General features: G+C 44.5%; 1 protein-coding gene across 1 annotated transcript in view; it reads left to right on the top strand.

The window, feature by feature from the left end:
- Nucleotides 1-23,309, top strand: part of PCSK2 (proprotein convertase subtilisin/kexin type 2) — a gene marked incomplete at its 5' end in the record, with an annotated part of 82,928 nt that overhangs the window by 58,528 nt on the left and 1,091 nt on the right. The window contains 4 exons of the mRNA XM_010142693.1: nucleotides 2,311-2,486; nucleotides 14,635-14,850; nucleotides 16,152-16,252; nucleotides 18,739-18,966. Coding sequence (XP_010140995.1) covers nucleotides 2,311-2,486; nucleotides 14,635-14,850; nucleotides 16,152-16,252; nucleotides 18,739-18,966 — 721 coding nt within the window. The remainder of the gene's footprint in view (nucleotides 1-2,310; nucleotides 2,487-14,634; nucleotides 14,851-16,151; nucleotides 16,253-18,738; nucleotides 18,967-23,309) is intronic.

Below are 23,309 nucleotides of genomic sequence, written 5' to 3'. Positions count from 1 at the left end.
CTGCACTTAGAAACTATTTGAAAAGGCAAATCCTATGCTACCTCTCGCAGGGCAGGGTCTGCAGGGCTGTGATCACTGTGGACGTCGGTTTCCTCTATTTTATCAAGCAATGCGGTGGTAGGAGCAGATGCACAGAATGAAATGGGTAGTGTCTAGCACCCAGTATTCACACCTCAGGGGTGCTGGGTATTTTTACTTGTACCTATCTCGTTTTTGCACTGAGAGACTGAATACAGTGCTTGGAGCGAGTTAGGCTCTTGGACAGCATGTGTCAGTTTAGTTTAATCTGAAGAAATCCACTTTCCCACTCTTAAGGCTGTTCCATGATGACCGTTCCGTGGCACAGTAAGCGGAGAGAGATGCTTACGAATTTCACTTTCATTCGCCGGTTCACACCAAACACCAGTGGCAGTGCACCCACTGCTTCCTGGGAATGGCTCTCAGTGTGTGTGCATGGGCAGCTCTGCTCTGCTTGGCCAGACCCTGTTTCACTGCCTCATCACAAGAATCCAGGGAAGGCTACGTTTCACCTGTCACCTGCGTGATTGAAAGCCACGGAAGGGCACCAAGCAACGTTTGCCAAGCTGTTACCCCAAGAAATATCACTGGGAGTTAGTAACTGGCCAGGCAGGTCCAGTGCTTGTCCCCTTCTTCAGTGATGGTAACATCTCCTTCAGGGATGGGACATTTCACAAAATTTACATTCTGGCAATAGCTCCTTTCAGGGAGATGTGAACTGAGGTGAGGGATTTTGGCTGGACCTCTTCTGTATTATTAGCATAACTCTACAACTTCAAGCTGTTTTTTTAACATTCAAGAGGCGAAGGCCTTTTCTGATGACCAGCAGCCTACAAAGAATCTTCCGTGCTTGTCCCCTCCGTAGCAAAACCCCCGCAGACTTTGGGAAGAGCTGCCTTCCCTGCCAGAGGCCAGCGTGCACCTGCAGCACCACCGTGTGGTCTCTGGCAACGTGGACGTTCAGTGGAGCTGGGTCTTCTGCTGGAGTCATGGTGTGCAGGTGGAACTGGAAGTTGGTAGCCAAGAGTCTGGGGCATCGTGTGTTTTGCTTCTTTGTGCCTCATTTTTTGGCCCGAAGTCAGGTCAGATGGCTTGGCTCCTCCTGTTGTTCCCCCAGCTCCCCAGGGTCAAGAATTAATTTAGTTATTTCAGTGCAGATCTGCCCTTTACGAGCACATGATGGGATTTCTCACTCAGTGAGTTTAGCTTCATAATTTCTAGCTTGCATTAGCAGATCAGGAATATCCAGCTTTGGTCTGGTTCCTATGTGAAGTTTATACCACTTTTTCCAGCCTCACATTTCACACTTGGGGTTTGTTTTGACTATAGTAAGAGCACTGGCTTCTAAATCGGGGTCCTTGCTGCCGCATGGCTCTGTGGCACTGATTTTTGTCCCGTCTGTTCCCTAAAACTGTTGGGGAAAAACTGAACTTCAACTCAAGGCTACAAATAAGAATTGGAATGTATCCCTGGTTATTTGGGTCTCCTCCAAGGTCGCTGAGAGGTTGGCTCTCGGTGAAACTCTCCTATGTGTGGGGCGCGGTGGATGGGAGGGCTTGCACTGCTGTCTTTGTCACACTCTCTGGCTTGCTTTGGGCCAACACTTTGGGGTTTTGTGGAGTGGCAGGTCCTAGGATTGTACTGTGTAAACTCTGACTGAATTTCTGTTGCAATGTGGGTTAAAGAAAGCAGGTTTTAGTTTGCTTTGTTCTCCAAACACTGGCCACATTTTGCTGTTGTGTCTGCATGTTGACACAATGATATTTTTCCAGGAAATTGTTGTGTAGTGTGTTTCCCCTCTGATTAAATTCTGGAGAAGAACCAAAACAAGCAGAAGAATTACTTGAAAAACTAATGAAGCGACAATGCATCACTGAGTATAAGTTAGAGATTGAGGGGCCTTCATCCTCCTCCCTAGTTGTTACAAAATACTATTTTAAGTAAGTACTGCTAACATTATTTAAATGCTGTGAAATGCAGAGATTGCCAAATGCTATTGTTTTTAAAGTGTTTTCAAATAGTAGGTGGAAAACACTACGTGATTAGAAAGCTAACAACAAAGTGCTTCCTCTTTCTGGGCCACGCTGCATTGCTCTGTCTGGGTGTCTAAGTGCTGGCATCCTGGTGGGTAAGCACACCCCGGTGAGATGTGAATGGCAGGTGTGGAATTCCTGAGTGTGTGAAACTGCCGGTGAGTTAAAATACCTGTAACTGGGGGACTCCTCCAGGTGCTGAGGTTTCATCTTGTGCTGGGTAATGCATAATTCATGTTTATGTTGATTAAATCTACAGGTATTCGAATGCTCGACCAGCCATTTATGACAGACATTATTGAGGCTTCCTCTATCAGTCATATGCCTCAGGTCATAGATATATATAGTGCCAGCTGGGGACCAACTGATAATGGAAAGACTGTGGATGGACCTAGAGAGCTAACGCTGCAAGCGATGGCAGATGGTGTGAACAAGGTAACAGTCTTACTGATTAATCTGGGTGCTGGGGCAGAGTGATACGTACACACTCGCGCTGAACAATGACCTGGGAATACATGGTCCTCCCATAGATGATGCAGAACCAATGCAGCATCTCCCAACTTTCAGCATATTCCCAGTTCCATTGATGTTCTCTCTGCAGTATTGTGGCATTGCTTTTATTCTGTGGTCTTGGGATACTGTGCTCTCTGGGGTGGAACTGCGTTTATCTCCAGTCAGTTTACATACGCTTTTCGTGTGGCAGCACAGTCAAAATGGAAGAGCTTGATCCTGTAACTACTTCCTAAGTGGAGACATGCCAGCTGTACTACTGGCATCACGTTGTCTGTTGTGGTGTGTTACCAATTTAGTTACCAGTTTGGATTTGTAATATCTTACAGGTCACTCACATATGGTCGTTATAATAGCTGTGATTGAACCACAACTGTTCAGATGTCCATAGAGTAATACTACTCCTGAGTAGCAGGATCCTCCTTGTTTATTCCCACCTTTCCACCTCCTCTAGGAACAGTCTATGGTCTTTGTTAAGGACACTCAGTTTCATCTTGTCATCTGTAAAACCTCTGCTCTATTAGAAGGTTGGGTAAAATGTGTGTCTCAACTCAAAAAGAAAACAAACCAGTCCAAACCCAACAAACAAACCTTGCATGGCTCTGTCTCTGTCTCTTCACTGTCATCCAGCCAGGACAACCACAGCTGTTGCTGGTGCTGTAGGGAATGAGCCTCCTCACCTTGGTTGATCGTAGATGGGTTTCCATAATAAAAAGACCTGAAATTCCCCAGAACATCTGGGATGGTTTTGCGTGGGAGCTCTGCAATTACTCATTTTTCCATCCAAATTATTTCTTACTCTTACTCGTGCCAGTTTCTCCCACTCTTCATCACCACCTCACTGTGAGCAGCACATTCAGTTTACCATGTTTTGTGACATGATAATTAAATCTACTGCTGTGGTAGGTAGTGAAGCACCTAAAGCTTTCTTAAATCCTGACCCTTAAGTGTTATTCCTGTAACAGATGAATTATAGTCATCCTCGTTCTCTCGCCCGTGAAATTGGCAATGTACTGCAATAACACAGGAGGAAGTGTCACAGATTTCTCCTGAGTCTCCTCAGTTTTGTAGGATAAACTTTACAAACACCTGATGAGCTTAAAGTCCCTCTGAAGTCATCGTACACTAGACTCCTGTCTAGTGGAGAATCTTTCTTAGGCATGTGACACAGCTGATACATTTTTAGCAATGCCTTGATGTCTTATAGTTAGTGGATACTTGATCTGCCTTTCACTGATGTTGATTGGAGCAGACATAAACTCTGAATGTAGAAAAATTTTCATATAATCTTTGTGTTATTCTCCTCCCAGGCAGAACTCATCTAAGAGTGTCCAGTTTTGGGCCCCTCACTTCAGGAAGGATGTTGAGGTGCTGGAGCGGGTTCAGAGAAGGGCAACGAAGCTGGTTAAGGGTCTGGAGAACTTGTCCTATGAGGAGCGGCTGAAGGAGCTGGGACTGTTCAGTCTGGAGAAGAGGAGGCTCAGGGGGGACCTTATTGCTCTCTATAATTATCTGAAGGGAAGTTGTAGGGAGGTGGGGGTCAATCTCTTCTCCCATATTGAGAATGACAGGACGAGGGGGAATGGCCTCAAGTTGCGCCAGGGGAGGTTTAGGTTGGATATCAGGAAAAATTTCTTTACAGAGAGGGTTATTAAGCATTGGAACGGGTTGCCTAGGGAGGTGGTAGAGTCCCCATCCCTGGAAGTGTTTAAAAACCGTGTGGATGTGGTGCTGAGGGACATGGTGTAGGGACCCTGGCAGTGCAGGGGCAACGGTTGGACTCGATGATCTTTGCGGTCTCTTCCAACCAGATGATTCTATGATTCTATGATTCTAAAAGTAGCAGAGAAGGCACTAATAACCCTGGCAGGGACATAGAAACTAAAGTAAATAGCGACATTTCCCCGCCTTGAGAGAGCAGATTTTAAATTGTAGTCATGGGTTTTAGGTTTTTTTTTTTTTTTCAGTTTGCAGTTAGCAAGGTATTTTACAGGTATTTAAAAGATCTTTCCATTAACTCTCTTTCGTATTGCCTTATGCTTTATTTTGGAGTCACACTGGAATTAACCTTCTCTTCGAGTGTTTAGTATAGAAAGGATTTTTCTCTTCTGTTTTATTGTCTGGCCATAGTCCCACACTTGGGAGTGTTGGACAAATTACTTCTCGAACACCTCCCCCTCAGAAGTGTCAGAAATTCTCTTTAAGAAAGAATTTGCAATATTAAAATCAGAAGGGGCTGAGATCTCTTGGGATGACTGCCTGTGAAGGAGAGAGAATGGCGATGGTGAGCTGTGCGCTGGGAAGGATTGCTCTAGTACCTTATCGGGAAACAGAAAATTAACGGGAAAGCCTGAGTTAGGAATCCCCTTCTGTCACACAGCCTTTGCGGAATGAGAGAGCAGGGGATTGATACTGGATTCTGCTAAAGTAAGATGTTGTTGTCCAGGGACAATTACACTTTTATAACGGCAGCATCCCAGCTGTCTCAGGCAATCTGTGTGCAGAACAGACAGCTCCACCCCAGATAACTCTCTCTGCTCATTACATTTCCTGTCACAGAGTGGGTTTGGGGGGTATAGTTTGTTCTGATCTCTTTTTGTGGAGAACCAGATTTTCTGAAGATACTTCAAGATGTCAGTGGATGCTGGCTACTCTCCATGGTGCTTTGAAAAACACACTACAGACTTTCCTGTGTGTAGACGAATACTAACAAGCCTTTGATATAACACCCTCTCACCTAGTTTAGGTCTATAATATATGCGTCAAATTCTCTATGGACTCTACAAATGTAAATCTAATTTATGATAATTTTTCAGAATAAAACCTCCTCTTATTAAAGAGAAAAGTATCTTCTATAAATTAAGAGACAAATAAATGTAGGAATTCTTTTTCTCAGTCTAGAGCTGATTCTCACCAGAGCGATGCTTCACGAATTAGTGATGAAGCTGAAATATTGGCAGGAAGGAAGCAACATGCTGAGAATAAAAATGTGTATTAAACTAAAAGCAATACCTTCAAGCGTCGTAGAAGGAAATGTAAGATCTCTTGAGCAAGGTTGATATCCGTACTTCTAATGCAATAAATTAATAATAAGTAAGTGGGAGTGATGCAAAATTCTTAACACGGAATATGCAGTTAACTGACAAGCACTGGTAATGTTTACCTTGCTGCCACCTCACCTGGGAACACGGCTCAAGCAGAAACTCACTGTCAAAAGTTTCATCCTTCCCCCAAACCCCGCTTCACTGTCATGTCCTTCTGAAGTCCTCCTTCCAGAGCTGCTGGGCTGCCGGGGTTAACGAGTCACCTGGTAACGACAAGATGATGAAAACTGCAGAAACAGTGAGACCTCTTGTTTATTGTCTGGTTTTATGGCTTGAAGCTGTGCAGCCATAACCAGGTGGGCTAAGGCTGATCTATCTTCTTAACTTTCCTCCTCCGTTTCCCATTTTGGCATTTGTCATGCTAATTCTTACCTTCTGTCTTAATCATCCTTCACTTTGGTGTGCTCTTGGCTTGAAAGGTAAACAGCATGAATAAAGGCAACCCTAAAATAGCCTAATTAAGGACAGCAGAATCTGTCCATCACACTGGCAACTCCTTTACGGGCTCTTTTTCCAACTGCATTTCTAAGGCTGAACACAAAGGGGATGGCATGTGTGTGAATTTTCTGTCGGTGTAACCCTGACAGAAAATACAAGGTATGGAGGAAGGAACTCGAGCTGCTTTTTGTTAGGAAGATGAGACCCCACTCACTTTTTAGTGTGATCCAGGCTTTGCTGTGTTATGTCATTGTGGTCAGGGGCAGCAATCAGCAGCGTGACAGGTAGTTGCGCTGCAAAGATACATGAACCCACAGCTGAATTAGCAAGTGCCTGAGAATAGAGATTGAAAGAGTTTCATAGAAGCAAATATCCACAAGAGTTTGGCAATTACCAGCACTGGCTTGACACAGATGAACAATCTTACCTAACGCAAATTCCGGCTGCTGGAGAAGACGTATTTGGGATGTAATTGGAGAGGACTTAATACAGCTTCCAGTTTTTAAAGACCGGGTTGAAACTTGTGAGTATCCAGTACCTGCCTGATGAGGGGTCTTGCACTCACCCATTGCTGTGAGGCATCTGACGCTGGCTGGCAGCTGTAAGAGGAGACTGTGCCCGAGTCACTTAGCCATTAGGGCAGCGCACAACAGGCTAAGGGACAACTGCCATTCTGTCTGCTGAAAGGCAGGTCTAGAGAACGCACTCTGTCGTGGGCTCACTTGCTCTCTGTCTTTAAACACACTTGCCAGGAGAAAAAAGATTGACATCCTTAATGAGATTTTATTATTATTTATTGTAGTATTTTATATTATCTCTAGGTAATAAAATCTAGACTCTGCCTGAGCCACATCTTTGATCAGCAGCAGGTTATGGGGCCTAGGGAGAAAAGGTAAATGTTTCTTTACAGTCTCAGTAAATCCCCAGCCTAACATTGTTCTGGGCTGGCTAGGGTGTCTTAGCCCTGCACCAAGACCAGGCTGCTCGTTATGCTCAATGTCATCGCTCCTAATCAATGACTCTGCGTCACGTATTTGCAGATATATTTCTTTGATGATCTATGGAGAGATTTTATTGCAGGTGCAGAAAGACAAACTAAAATTCAGAACAGAACAAGAAACCAGGGTGATGGACCTAGGGGCAGTCGGGGGAGTGAGCTGGTAGCAGCATTTCCTATGCAGTATGGCTGGACAAAGCAATGCTGTGTGATTTACACACCGCCTGCCTGACCTGTGCTTACACACTTGGGGGCTGGACAGCTTGGAGAGGGAGGTAGGGATGGTGGACGGGATTCTTGTGACAGCACCACTCCCTTAAATGCAGACTCTTTGTTCTCTGGTACCTTGCATCCAGAATAGTGTCACAGTCACCTCAAAGAGGAAAAGGTAACTAGCACAATAACTAATTCCACTTATTTTTTTATAGCACATCCTGTCCTTAAAGCAGTATCCAGTAAATGTTTCTTATTTTGCTGTTTTATGAGTCCAGTTCTTTCCAGCTTTAGCTATTGGAATTAAAGGCAGTAAAAAGAAGTAATCAAGCTAATCTGATCTCTGTCTATTGCATTTTTATGATGTAGGCTTTTATATTAGTAGGTTGTGAGCAGTTGCTCATGGACTGAATTAATTTCTTGAGACTTTGATTGCTCAGACAGAATATATAAGACATGATCCATTTGTACTCGTGCTGGTGAAAATGTTATTGCTTCCAAAATATGGTTCTACCTAAGAAAAATGCTGCACAAGTACAAATTGCCAGGGGAGCAGTATTAAGAATTTATAGTCTCTTCATGGCTCTGTAATTGGACTCACCAATGGAAGAAGAAAGGACAGTGTTAAAAATGAAAGGAAATATTTCTCATTTGCCTCTCTCCAAGGCCACAAACGGTGTGTTACTGCTCTTTGAAATATGCTAAAGTTAGCACGTTAATGAAGTATATGCAGTTAGATACCTCTAACATTGTTTTATTTGCTCAACAGCCAAGCGAGGATAGCGAAATTAGTTTATGACCTGGCAATTACCTGATAACTCCATTTCTGAGGAAGCCTTACAAGCTTCTTTATAACCTGGGAGCCCTTTGCTATTACATCGCTGTTGTGTGTGGAATATGTGTTCTAATGCCACGCCTTCTGTTCTTTATGGAAGCTAAAAGCAACCCTTATTAAAACCCCTCAGGAGTGTGTGAAATCTGCTCGGAATTCTGAAGTCACTTGACAGGGGATATATTCAGGTTTTTGTAAAACAGCGTGACCAGCTTTTCTGACCTAGTGATGGGATACATGACCTGGGTTTGGAGATCAGTCTGTGACCATCTGCATTTCTGCCACAGATGGGGAGTGGCCATGTGCCTCTGAGGACAGGACAGGGGCAAAACCCAAGTGTGACTGATCTCTCATGACACCGTCCTCCTGAAGGATGCCTTGGTCAGCTGAGGGCCTTGGCTGTTGTAGATTTGTGCTTTGCTTGGGCCTGTGGCAGAGTTAAATATTGCCCTTCACAGAGACTCTGTGATAAAAAGCGGAAAGCTACTATATCAATAGGTTGGGCCAACATGGCAGTATTTGTAAGCTCCACATGTAAATATTTTCTTTATTGACATGTAAATTACTGTTTTCTAAGGAGGCCAGACAGTAATGTAGCCTCAAAATGTAGCTTTTGCTGTATCACTCTGACCCCAAGAGTGTTTTTGCCTGACCTCTGTCCCGCAACTCAGCAGCCACGTGCTTTTGCTTCCCAGCAAGGCTGGTGCTACAACCCGGGAGCCTTTGCACAGTGTTGCAACAGCCGCAGGTGAAGCTGAGGTTCATCACATCAGTTGGGAGCTCTGGGCAGAGAAACCAGCATCGTCACTGGTGAGACGTAAATTGGGTGTTTAGGATGTTTTCTCAGTGATAATCTAGCTCAGAAATACAGGATTGATTTTTGCAAATTACGCCTGCAGAATTGCTGGACTAGGATCCAACCTAAAAAGGAATGGATAATTAAAAGGCTTTGTCTCAGCGTTTTCAAAGTTCCCTCCCCAGTTCCCTGCTGGACTTACCACTAACTGAAACCTAATGCTGTCCCTTTTCACCAGAAGTGTAATTTTCCATTCATTTCTCTTGGCTAACTGAAATCCGTTCAGTTTCAACAGTAATTTAGACACAGAAAATGACTCAAGCATTATTTTTAGCCAAAGGAGGTATTAACAATTATGCAATTAATTGGGGTTGGTGGATGGGAGTTCAGCTCTCTTCAGTGACCAAGTCTAGAATAAGTTACATAAAGCCTTTTGTTAGGGTTTAACAATTACAGGGCTGAATTCTTTAATAATCCCGTTTGCAGCAGTCTCTTGTACTTCAGTGGTTATTACTTGACACAGATAGTTTCAGAAATCTGCTAGGAGGAACCAGACAGCCAGTTATTGAGGGCAATGAAATATGAAAGGAACAGAACAGGAGAAGCATGACTGAAACATGGTTCTAAGTGACAGTTATCCTCTGCATAGTAGCCAGGTGTTTAGGGGAGTTCTTGCTCCTGCCAAAACGGCCTTTCCTCCTCCTCCATTGAATGCCTACAGGTTAGATAAGCCAACAGCAAAGGAACACCACCACCACCTTCAGCAGCAGTGAATTTTAGTAGGATAACCCAGCTGCTGTTTCTTCTGCACTGAATTCCACAACATGTGGGTCTGCTGGGCAGGCCAGACATCTGGGCTTTTCCAGGGGCACGGTACAGCAGCTCCAGGCTTTCGGAAGGGCCTGGATGTGGGAGAAGTGGTAGGACATTCAGCACAAACAAGCCAGCTGTCCCCCTGAACGTGTGCAGTGGCAGACTTTGGACATCCAAATACGTTTCCTGCTTAAAACTTTGATGTCTGGGTGGTTAAATTGAGATTACTTGGCTGGCTGGCAGGCATGTGTTTCTGCCTAGCTTTTACTTTGTATTTTAGCACTCTCCAAGTATAGAAAGGAGTGAAGGGATCCAGGAAGTCACAGGCTCCCAGATTGCTCTGGGCAAATCAGCCTGGCAGATGCAGAGGAAGCTGGAGGAGCCAGGAGATGGAGGGCTCAATAGGCTGTCAAGCTGGCACGATGTCAGGGATGCAGGAACGTGCAGGCAGGCTCCAGAAAGCCCTGGCAGTGCAAAAGATGAGCAGCAGTTCGGCGATGCCAAGGACTCGCTGCCTCCAGCTGGCTTAAGCCGTATGACTGGGCTGCTCCTGCACAGAAGTGGTGGGAAGACCATGGCGGAGCAAGGTCTCTGCGTGGGCTCCTGGATGTCTGGAGAGCCCAGCCCAGGGCTCCCCAAGTCATGACAGCAGGCCAATGGTCCCACTGCTCTTCCGCAGCCCGTGCTTGCCTTGGCATGTCCCAGCCTGGGGGCGCAATGGCAATTTCATGTTGCCTGCCTGGGCTGCAAATTACACTTTCTGAGATAATTAGCAATCATTACGGAAGGATGCAATTTTTAATTACAAAACATGTAAGGATTTTCAAATAATTTAGTCCTGGAGAGAAAGAAATGCTCGTTTCAGAGGAAAATACAGTCAAAACTTAAAGGGGATGGAAACTAACTGAGTGCTATTGATACGTCAGTAGGACCCATGACAGAGACTCGAAAAAGCTGTAGGATTTTTCACTTTTCCTGGAAAACCAGCCTATCTCTTAACATAGCAGACACATAAATTGCTATTAAATTATCTAGAAGGTGCTGAAAACCTTCTGTTTCCGTAAGGGGAAGAATTACAAAATCACTATCATATGTCATGCAAAAAGAAAAGTGCTTATAAAATAACAGGTGCTTTGAATTTGTTACAGAAAGCAATTTCCAGTTCTGTAATTTTCCTGTTTTTTTCAAACATGCCCCATCTGCATTTACTTCCTTAGACATGAGACAGTCCATAACCATCAGCAAACCATTGGACTCTCCTTATCCCGAAATACCTTTTCAGTCTGCCTAAAAATAATACACCCTCACAGTCAGGTCCTGTTTGTAGTTCTTATCCCGAGCCCGTCTGTCTGCTGGTGTCCCAGTGCTCTCTCGTTCCCAGGTACTTGTCTTTCCAGGGTAAGACTCTGTTCTTTCATTTAAGCTTGTACTGGTTGGAAACTGTTAGTTAGTGCTGATCTACGACTGAAGGATTAGCCAAAGCCAAAGGACATCAGGAACATGCTATAAAGACTGTTATGTTCCTTCCATTCACCTTTTGCAACCACGATGGCCGGGCTGGAGCGAGTGAGCGAGAGGAGCTGTTGCAGAAGCTGTGCCATGTTAGAGGCCCGGCTTTCATTCACACAGCCAGCCTTGACGGGAGAAGTCGGGGAAGCTGGAGGTTTATTTGTCAAATACCACCCATTTTTATCTGGGTGGTGTCATCCAGCAGTTGAAATTTTGAATAACACTGGCGTAGGCACCAGCCCAGCAAGTGTGATGAATGAGCACACCACCAAGGTAAAGAGTTCAAGATGTGCCTGAAGTTACATAGAGTGAATTAGGGTGCAGTCCCCTGCCAACTCACTTGGTAGTTCAAGGAAGTTCAGTAAAGAAGTTTTTCTGGGATTATGCTCTTCAGAAAGTGAGAAAAGGGATAAGAAGATTTTTCAGGGATATTTTTTGTGGGTAATACAGCATCCCACGAAAGACACTGGAAATAGAAAACCTGCTGTTTCTGCAAAGAGAGCTTCTCAGTGGCTGGCTGTGACTTTCTAAGCATGTAGCCTTGCCCAAGATGTAATTCTGGGACAGCCTGAATTGAGAGGTGGACCTCTGTTGGGGTAGTCCTACATGCACCAAGGTCCTTTGTCAGTCTGAGTGAGGTACAGCTTCAGATGGCTCAACAGTGTGAGTACCTCGCTGTGCATTGATTGTTTGGGGGGGAAATGAGCAGGTTTCAGAAGGATTCTGGAGGAAAGATGCTCTTTAAATAACATCTTATTTGTTCGCTGGTCTTCTCTTCCAGAATCTTCCTTCAAGCTCCCTCTGGTGTTCGCAGTGTTTATTACTACCTCCTTCTCCAGTCCCATTTCTGCTCTAAATTTACAGCAGCATGATTGACACCACTGCAATTTTTTAGGTTCATATAAGCAAGATGCAAATAGGAGCTCTGGGTTCATTGGCCCAACTGGGATTTTTCTGTTTTAGACTACTGCTATCCAGAGAATTGAAAATGCGCTTCCCCCAAGGGCGTGTATTTCTGCCTGGTAAATCAAGCGAAGCCTGAGGCCAGCCACCAAACAGTCTGCCTCTGCAAACTACTCAGCTACTGCAGGTCTGGCTGTGGGAAATGCAAGCAACAAGTCCTGCAAATACTGCACTTGGGCGACTCTCAGTTTATTCCAGTAGTGTTTGCTCCTCTTTCCAGTCCTGGGAAAGTCCTGGCTAGGAAGGAAAGGCACCTGTAATTGAGTGGTAATTAGGGTATTAAGAGGTGAATTACAGATTTTAACTCTAAGCTACACTTGTGGTTGTGACTCACAGGAGTGATATCCTGAGGCCATTCTCACCTTACAGTAATTCGGGTGCGGAGACCATCCCCAGCAGCACTCAGCGGGCTAATACCACCCACAAACTCAAGCCCAAATTTTGGTTCCTCTGTCAATTTTCCCTGCTCCCCACCAGCAATCTGTTAAACCCCTTTTCTGCCATTCTGCCACAACTCCTGCTTGCGGGGTGAAGCGCGTCACAGCAGCGCCTGGTTCTGGCAGTGTGGAACAATTCGCCGAGCAGGGCTAAGCCTGCTGGCCCGTGCTGAATGGACACTGCAGAGGCTCACTTCCAGGCACCACCTCTTCATCACTTCACTGCTTTATCACATGAGAACGGACTGTTTCCTCTCCCTTTAAAACAGCTGGAAGGAAAAGAACGGGTCCGTACATGCTAAACAACCTATTCCTGGCACCAGCACCCACCTCTGCGTGCGGCATCAGCCTGCTTTTTTGGGACGGCCAGAGATTGGCTTGAGCTGCCACCAAGGCTGTCCAAAGGAGGCAGATGATGGCACGATGGTGTGATGGTGTTTGTGGGCATGGTGACAAGCGTTGGATGTAGCTTCTGAGGTGAGCCCAAACCCAAGGCGTTGGCACTGTAGGCTAGTGGCAGCGATACTAGAAGGTGGGATATGGAAAAAAGGCAAAGGAAAAAAGGCATATGTGTTCTTGTTATGCTGATATTTCAAATTTTTAAAAAAATTATTTGCTGAAATTACTTTGTTCTAAGAGTATATATTTCTGCAATGGTATTTTCCTTCCTTAAAACTCAAATGGTTATTGTTCTTAGACCTTTGTGGAAGTTCTTAGACTGATTTCAGTATGCTTTTTCATAGTCATCGTCTTTATTACAAAAATCTGTGTCCTGAGATGTTACGTACCCCAGTGGCAGCAAACCTGCCATGAATTCTGTGGATTATAATGCAGCTCACTAACGTGCTTGAAATAATGAGGTTGCTCTGTTCAGTAGGGTACGGTGAAAAATAGAAGCTGCTGCTGGGAGCTCAGATTTGATTTAAATTCCTGGCAGAAAAGGTTCCCTATTAAAATACCATTGCAGGTTGCTATGTTTGTGTATTCTTTAACTTCCATTTCACACTAGACAATGAAGAGGCTGGAAGAGATTTTTTTTATCTTCTGCCCAATGCGTATGAACAGTATGTTAAACTGAGGCTGTATATTAAATGGTGCTGTTGGAAGTAAACGCTGAATTACGCTGGACTAAACACACAGAAAAATGGTGGCTGTGCTGGAATCAGTGGGAGATCTAAGCCTGGGGTTCAGTAGCACTGATCTTCTCCTCAGTGTCAGGGTTTTCAGGTCTAACCCTCTTCCAGGCAGCCCCTACCTCTTTCTTAGTATGGGGTGAGAAGAAGGAGATGAGTTAATCCCTCCCCACTCCCTGCCTAACTGAAAGTAGGGAGAGGAGATGGATTTCTTTCCTTTAACAACTTGGAAGCCTCTATAGCTGTCCTTTAGCTTCAGTCTCTCTGCCAGCTCTCGCCTTCTCAGTGTAATCAGTAGACCATCTTTTCTGTAGGTTACTCATATAGTCTCATATCTTTATTTTCTGCTTAGTAGTAGAAGCTTGTTTGTCAAAAAACCAGCAGCTCTGAGTCAGTGACACCTTTGGAGAAAACTCTTTTGAGAGAAAAAGGTGCCACTTCTAGAGCTTTTTAGCCGGTGCCTGAACCTAACTGGATCTTACAAATCCAGCATGTGAGATGGCCTATATCCCTTTTGGAACACCATTTTCCTCATAGCACGTAGACCTTGACATAAACACTAATGAATCCGTAAAATGTCTTAGCATCTGGCACAGGAGCCTTCAGGGCAACAAGCGAAACAGGAGATGAATGGAAGTGCTCAGTGTACAGAAGGTTGCGGGACCGGCTGTGGCTGCCAGAAGTCCGTGTTATTTCAGAGTAAGGTTGATGGGTATTTTGTTTGGACGAGTTTTCCCCTTCATGGATGCCTAGCTTTACGATTACACGTGCAGTTTAAAGCAACTGCGATCTCCTATTTGCCATTTAACCCAAGAGGGTCAATTTTCTCCTTTCACAGGGCCGGGGCGGCAAAGGGAGCATCTATGTCTGGGCCTCTGGAGATGGGGGCAGCTACGATGACTGTAACTGTGATGGTTATGCATCGAGCATGTGGACAATCTCCATCAATTCTGCTATAAATGATGGACGGACAGCTCTGTATGATGAAAGCTGCTCTTCAACCTTAGCCTCCACCTTTAGTAACGGGAGGAAGAGAAATCCGGAGGCTGGCGTGGTGAGTCCAGATATTATTGTGCTGGTGCTGCTGTCTTTATGCACTCCCCGGTCAACTCTGTCTGCTTTAGAGCAGCAGATGGTTCTTTGTTGAGATGGATATTTTCTCATCTGCAGTACATGACAGTGCCAAAACTGCCAAGCAAGGAGATGTGGGATTAGTATTGAGAAGAGCAATGATCTTCCCTCTCTTAGAGCTGCATATAGTTGGTGCTTTCCTTTATCAGAAACCGGATTTAGAAGTTCAGTTGCACGCTTTCCAGGGTCAGTGTGACTAAAGGTCTCTGTAAAAATCTAAATGAAATGTGTCAGCATCTGAGATCATACTTACTCATACTTGCAGAACATTCATGAACCAGACTTCTGCAGTACTACAAGCTGCACAGAACAGAAGGGCGTTAGTTACCCACAGAGGAAATGCGGGGGTTCAGATCACCCTCAGTCTCCTAGTGCAGAGCATCGTACTGGAGTCCCTTAGAGGGCCATACCTACAACTGGAAAATACACAGTCTCTGTTCAAGTGTAACTGGGATTCTCTTCCACCATACTGATCACTGCTCTTCAGCACCTTCAGACTAGCCAGGACATAGTCTAATTCACAGAGGGGCAAATTCAGGTATAGTAACTCAGGGTTAGGTTTTGCCAACAGCTGTTACATGTTTTCCATGGTCCTGTCTCAAGCCCCAGAGACACACTGTATAATCCTAAATGCCCACGTGAAGTAGCAGGTGGAAAAATACTTTCCGTTTTCTGGTTTCCGTCTTGGTTTCAGCTCTGTGCTGATACCAGACAAGATGATCTGTAGGACCTTTGTAATTGTCACCATAAAATGTATTTCTAAGGTTTCCTTCTGGCCTCTTCAGTGACTAATCCCCATCAAAGGTAGCAGCCCGGTACTGCTGTTCATTCTGAGTTGCACAAGTGTTAGAAATCTCAATACTGTTAAACAATTCTAGTTTCAAATCCTTCTGATAACCACAGGGGAATTTAAGGCCATTGGTTAAACTGTGTTTATAGGAAATAAATACCATCTGTACGAGTTTGTGAGTTCTAAGTGGTAATGAACATTGTTTTACTACGTCATGATCTATTCTTGCCTTCACACCTTCTGTAACTATGTCTCACTGTTTTTGAATTGGACACTAGACACAATAGAACACTATTCTAAAGGAGAAAACAGATCCTAGGAACAAACACACAATTCTAAAGATCAAGGGCACAAACTCCACTTTCCGTATTTTTCTGACTCTGCAAGGAAAATGGACTGGCTGGTTTCATTAATTATGTCTAATATCATTGCAGGCTACAACGGATTTGTATGGCAACTGCACTCTGCGTCACTCAGGAACATCTGCAGCTGCCCCTGAAGCAGCCGGAGTGTTTGCCTTGGCCCTGGAGGCTAAGTATGCTGTTGAGAAAGTCCTTGTGAGCTCTAGAGAGGAGAGGGCCTGCGGTTTGTTTAATGTTGTTCAACACACAAGTTGGCAAGGGGCTAGAACGAGTCCATGTGCGGTAACTTACAGATGGAGCGACAGCCTTGCCACAGCCAAAGAGCAGATACATTTTGGCTGACTCTCTCTCTCTCTGTGTCCTCTCCATCCATCCACTGCTTCCAGGGTTTGTCTTCTCCAGCACGGCTTGGAGGGAGAGATTGTTTCATTTCTCCACATACATACCCAGTGTGGGATGCCCAGCCTACAAAAACATAAGAATAAACCTGTGGTATCAGACAGGAGTTCACTTTGTGCCACATTCTGTCTGCAATGACAGATGCTCAGGGCAGAGTACAACAAACAAGGGTTAAGAGTGATCTTTCAGCATCAGCTTTGGCAGTCAGGGGTTTGGAGAGAGAGCAGTCACCCTGTCCTGTTTAATAGCCACAGGCAGATTTATCTTCCTTGAATTTGTCTCTTTTTCAGCTTGGCTGTATTTGGTGCTTGTATCATCCAGTGGCAATCAGTCCCACAGTAATAACAGGTTTTGGCGATGGTGGTGGGGAACATTTCCTTTGTCTTTTCTTAACCCATTGCTGGTAATTTGCATCTGTGCCTCATAATCACTCTGTTACATGAAAGAATAAGTATCCATTGTCTGTTTACCATCTCCATGCTCTTCATGACACAGGAGAACTCTTGCATATCTTGCTTTATTATCTTCTTCTCTAATGACTAGGAAAAGTCTTTTTTTTTTTTTTTACTTTATGTTAAATTATTTTATGAAGTGAGAGAGCATTTGGCCAAGTATACAGCCTCAGTTGCTGTAACCACAGCATGAAGCGAGCACAAGGTACATTTCTGTATTTTTCCATATTAGCTTCCTTTCCATAGCTTCCTTCAGCACTGTGGAGAAGAGTGAAGACCTGGCAGAGGAGACAAAGGTTCTGTCATTCACAGAGCAGCGATTGTTGTGCTCAGTGCATGACTTGGGCCAAGTCTCATTTTTCAGGTTTTATACTGGTAAAACACACCCTCCAAGTGTTTAACTTTGGATGACAAATCCTTCTACTCTCAGATTCATTCAGTAGGACAGCCACAATGTAATAAATAATTATGGCCATAACAATATGTACAACCTGCACCTCAACCTTAGCATGTGAGTAATAATTACCATTCATTTGGGCTATCCATGAAGGCTGGAATCACTCTTGCCAGACTATCACGAGTAGAAATTAGATACTACCCCTGGTTTGTACTTGGGTTTCTAGTCTTTGCTGAGAAGAAGGGTGGGGACAGGGGTCGTGTGGGGAGATGTCGGTGTCTCCTATCTCATTCCAGGCTGGTTCTATTAAAGCTCCATTGCAGGTGCAGAAGTACCCTGGGTGAGTTAGACCAGCCTTCACGCTAACCATTTCCCACGCAGCTGAGCGCTGCCTGCAGTATGTCTCTCAGCTCGTGTACAATGTATGTCTGCTATGTCTCTAAAACCAGACCAATCTCTGAAATGGAATGTGCAGTTTTAAGATACGTGGCAGTTCTTCAAAGGTTTCAATAAGAATGATGCAAGCGATATCTGGGTTTCAGCTATCTTGTGTCACCTTGGAAAAATGACAGTAATTGGCTGTTCCGGTGTACATTCAGCCTGCACACATGCTTATTACTTGGGGCACAGAAAGCTGAAAAGCGGATCCTTTTAGGTTGATGCTTTGAATCAGACATATTGTAATGTTGAAAGAGTTCATCACAAAGCAATGGAATAGCTTTAGTTATGTAGAATTAGAATGTCAGTTCTAAAGCTTCCAGAATAATAACTTACAAGTGCCCTTCCTGTCATGATAATCACTGCAAATCTAGGAAGACAAGAGCTGATGATGAAAAATGATCATCGAATCTAGACAAAAGTTACTTTACTGCATCCATCCATGCGAGTGTGTCGCAGGTGAGAAACCTCTGCCATACCTCAGCAGACAAGCTGGCAGCCACCCACAGCCCACATACCCATATCGCCAGACTAACGTGGGAAAAGCGGGAGAAACAGGCAAGCAGAAGAGGGCCAGGTTTAAGAGGAAGACTACATGAAATTCTGTCGTTGTCCTTTGCTTCTTGTATTCTTTTCAGGATCTGGTATAATATCCTACTCATTTTATTAGTTTAAAAATTGCATGGTGGATCTACAATGTGTAATTGAAAGCAGTTGTTTTTAAGAGCAGAGAAACAATCAGAAATGATTTTGCAGTTTTGGGGAACTATATTTTGGGGAAGTACTATACAATTAAAACCTATTCTTGTTCCCACTGAAATCAACAGCTTTGATATTTATATGTGTGTAGCTACAATTTCTGTGTGATTCACAGAAGCAAATTTTACCAAAAGGCTTACTCGAACAAACCGTCTTTCTTTAATCTGTGCTTGGAAATACTGTACTGTTTGTTTTCCATGTTCCTCTTCCGCAGCTTGGATCTGACGTGGAGAGACATGCAGCATCTGACAGTGCTCACCTCCAAGAGGAACCAGCTTCACGACGAGGTTCATCAATGGCGTAGAAATGGCGTTGGGCTGGAATTCAACCATTTGTTTGGCTACGGCGTCCTAGATGCAGGAGCAATGGTTAAGATGGCGAAAGACTGGAAGACTGTTCCCGAGAGATTCCATTGTGTTGGAGGGTCAATACAGGAACCTGAGTAAGTGAATAGCCTCGTATAGGAGTTTGGCTTCTTCCAGGCGTTTACAAGACCACAAGCATGCAGATAACATCGACAAAGACACAGTCAAAGACTCATACTGCAAATCTGCTTCTAAGAAAGCTTAACATTACCAGTAGCATTCCAGGTATTTCAGTAAGTTGTTAAAATAAACTAAACCACATGATCTTTCAATTCTTGGTTTGCTGGAGGAGGGCATTCTATAGCTCATCTGTATCATCACTGCTAAAGCCAGTGGTGTTAATAGCAACAACCATTTCACCTGAATACTTAAAAATACGTTTGTGCCAAAGTTGCTGTGAATAAAGAGCCTGTGCACAAGTCAAAATCAGGGAGGCCAGCAGTGTAAATGACATAAACTGCTGCCACATGGACTGTCTGTCAGCCAGGTCGTGTCTTCTCGTGACGTATTCCAGTGGACAGTTTTATCTCCAGAAGACTGAAACAATCATCTACAGGTACCAGTGATTCAGTCTGAACACTACAGCATTTAATTGTGCTGGGTTTATGTTCTTCAAATCTCTAATTGCAGGCTAGGTAGTCAAATGATTTTCTGATTTACCTTCATGTGCTAAACTGAGTAAGTCAACAAGTGAATGAATTAATGCTAATTGACTGCAACAGCTATAGTTCAATTTAATTATTTGAAATACTAACCTAATAATGGCCAATTTATGTCTACAGCATTTGAAATTTGACTTTCCAGTGCCATTTTTGAAAACATCATTATTCTATTGGAAAAAGAAAGAAAACCAGTAGGCCACCCTGGCACATAGCTCAGCCAAGCAAAGAATAAGTTTGTTTCCAGCTTTCCAGATACGTTTGCATTTGCAGGATCCAAGGTTCTGCAGCTGAGATCTGAGTGTTAATTTATCTGGCCTGTGCATTCTTACAGGTAGGAAACAAAGGAGAGTGCTGAAGCGAATTTGGAGCTATCTCCAGTTTATTATTAATTTAAATGCAGACAAATATTCTCATTTATCTTAGTGCAGCCCCATTTATTGAAGTGGAGACATCCCTGGAGGAAGAGACAAAATTACTTTCTGAGGCATGGCTCCATCGGCCATGTGGTAGAGGTGTTCTGGCCACAGACTGAGCCAGAGCCGGGCAAGTGCTATTGCCTCCTTCTGCCTTTGTATTTCTGTCTCGTTTCTGCTGTTGAACTGATAGAAAAGCAGCGGCCACGGTGCATTTCCTCCAGCCTGGAGATCTAGAATTGCAGTAAAGCCTCCCTATAGCCACCATTGCCCAACAAGCTTCAGAGATGAGAAGTGCGCTGCCTGGTACGGGTGTCCTTTGAGAGCAGCACCTGGAGCAGGCTTTGTTCTTACAGCACATGGATTTGCAAAGTTCAGCCACCCTCCTGACTCTGCTGCAATGTCATCCCAGTGTGCGGTCTGCAAGGGTGCCCCCCGGTAATTACCCAACACGTCTATATGTTAATAGGACTGCTGTATTATTTACGTCCTCCAATGAAAATGTCACTGCTGGGAGATAATAAGCATCGTGACTGGCAAGATCTACATTTTTTAATTACACTGTAAATAAAACTAGTTAAATCCCAGCATCTCCAGAGATTCCTTGGAAGTGAAAACTACTCTGCACTTCAGGCATGGATAATTGCATCATTCTTCTAGTTTAGCTTTGCTGGAGCAACATTTACTACATATATACTAAATACATTTATCTAAGTATAGTATTTGTGTGTATAAAATACATATTCAGTATAGACGTAGGGAGGTTAGTTGGTACAGAAAGGAGCATTGCCAATCTCCAAAAACAGGCTGGGAAATAACTTGACAGCCTAGAATATACAGCGTGCTAAAAGCAAGCAGTAGGGTGCAGCATTTCCCTCCTGCGTGTAGAAACACATTAGCAATAGGAACTTACCCTGAAAAGAGATTTTTGTTGTGTCAGCAAAAAGAAAAAAAAGGGACAAGCCTGAATCTGGGTGGTTCAGGGAGATATAAAGATGACTGAGGACATCCTAGTCCATTAGCTGAGGAAGAGGAGCACGGGGGTGTGCTTCTAGAGAGCGGTTAGCTGCCCCTGCCCATCTGTAGCGGGTACTACACTTCATGCAGAAATGAATGTATTCTTTATGTATTTTTAGATAGATCAGCTGGGCAGCAGTGCAGCGTGAGGGTGTGGAAGACCCATGTCCTCTTCTGCTCCTTTCGTCGCAGGCTGTTTCTATGACCCCAGTTCTTTTTGTTTCTTTGGGGAAGTTAACCTGGACTATAGTAATGAGTCTAGCGAAGCAGAGAGTATTGGACTCTAATTCACGGGAGAGGGGGAAACAGAGCAAGCCTTTTCTCACGTGAGACAGTTTTTACACTGAAACACTTAGGAGGGTGAAGAGAAAAGCTGCGTGCAGCTGTCAGGCTGTCTGCGAAGTAGAAGGAGTGGTAACACTGCTTTATTTCTTTGGGGTTTGGTGTTGACAGATAAGACTCACACTGTGGTGTCCTCCCTCATTTACTGGAGGAGATACAAAGCACTTACCACATGGTTTGACAAAGCTTTGTCTGCTGCGTGAGATGGCTGTGTGCAGCTGTGAGATGATGATCCTTCACCTCCAGCTGCAATTTCCTTGTGCTCTGGCACACAAAATAAAGCCGGGGGGTATTATAATTACATGTTCAGATACTTTAGCTGCATAGTATTTATATTATACCAGCTTCTGCTTGAGGCATCCGTAAGGTTTGGAACAACACAGGTTTTTTAGTTTAAGGTAAGTGTTTAAATGCCTGGAGGACCTCACCTGAATGTATTTTTACTCTGCAAGTAGTCCCAAGAAGGCAATACTCTATGAAAGCAGGGCAGAGCTGGCCTGAGCCAATTAGTGATGTGTAATAAGCTGTAATACCTGGAGCTCATCTCGAGAAGAAGAGAATTCCTGGAAGCTAGGAGTGAATCACTTTCACTGGTCTCTGAAGAATGCACTGGTTCGTTATTAGAGGGAAAAGGCTGGTACTTGCTTCTTTAGAAAAGAAGGTATTCTTTACCACAGCGTGGTCAGTGCCCTGTAAAAGAGACTCTCTCCCTGATCTTACTGCGATGCCTAGGTCGTGGAGAAGCCAGGCAAAGGTAGCGACAAGCTGACTGGAGTCTTTTGTGACTTACTCCCCTTTTTAACGATTGCAGTCATTTTTGTCTTTCAAGAATTGTAGACAGCGGTAAGCGTCACACCGCTCGCGGCACGCTGATGGGGAAGATGCAGAGAATTTTGTTTACGCTTCCCATGTATTTTGCCAGCCAGTTTCAGAGGCAACTGGTAATTACCCATCACATCCTGACCCCAAAGGGTTTATCAGGCACTCAGCAGCTTTGGCTGCTGGCAGGGTGCTGCCTCCGGGCCAGGCACCACTGCCTCCAGGCCTGCGCTGAGATCCCGAGCAGAGCTGCCGAGCCCTCTGCGAGAGCTGGGCAGGAATTGATGCTCCTTGCTCTCCCCCAGCACACTCTCGCCTTTTCCTGGCAGCCTTGGAAATGTGCTGTGGAAATGCTGGGAGAAACCACAGTGTGGGTGCCCAGCACTTGGGGAGCCAAGAGCAATGACTGGTGTGATGTTGTGTCCTTTTGTGTGCAATTCATGCTGTTGACAAACGCTAGTAGGACCATGAACAGCTGTGAACGATGGCACGGCCCAGACACGAAGCAGTTTTCTCCTCTTGCGCACTGACTCGCAGGCGTTGCATCCTCAGGTGTCCGACTCTCCAGCAAAGGAGCCCCGTGCACTGGTAACAGGGATCTGGTTTCCATTTGGTGACAGAGTCCTTGCAAAATAGATGTGGCAGGTCTGAGCCTGTGTTCCATCTGTGAGTCTGGCTTCCTGCTGCTACTTGGGACTGGTGTCCTTCTGTTAATTGTGTGTTTGCCTTCATAGGGATTGAATTATAATAACCAAGAGACTTGATGACCTCAAGGTGCAGCACTTTGGCAACTCTGTAAACAAGTGTGACTTCTTTCCTCGGCGTGTGTGCTCCTTACAGGAGCAGTTCAAGGATAGCAATTTTCAGGGAAAAATATTTTTCAAATGAGCAGAAACCTGGATCCCATGTTTGTGCTGGTTTCCGAATCAGAACAGGATGTAGGCTTGAATGTGACTGCACCCAAGCTCTGTGCAACTGGCTCCTCGGACTGCAGACAGCTGTTTGCTGCTGTCTGTGGAGGAGGCTGACATGACTGACTGCTCATGGCTCTTCTACCGAGGACACACATTATTACGCAGTTATGCAATATAGCAGAGATAAGTGAAGGCAGCTATTAAGTGTATGTTAATAATTCTTCAATAGCAGTATGTACTTGTTATCCTTTCG

This window comes from Buceros rhinoceros, unplaced genomic scaffold (assembly GCF_000710305.1).
Source record: "Buceros rhinoceros silvestris isolate BGI_N320 unplaced genomic scaffold, ASM71030v1 scaffold3439, whole genome shotgun sequence".
Lineage (NCBI taxonomy): Eukaryota > Metazoa > Chordata > Aves > Bucerotiformes > Bucerotidae > Buceros > Buceros rhinoceros.
The sequence above is the reverse complement of the archived record's forward strand: the minus strand, read 5'-3'. Positions and strand labels throughout refer to the sequence as shown.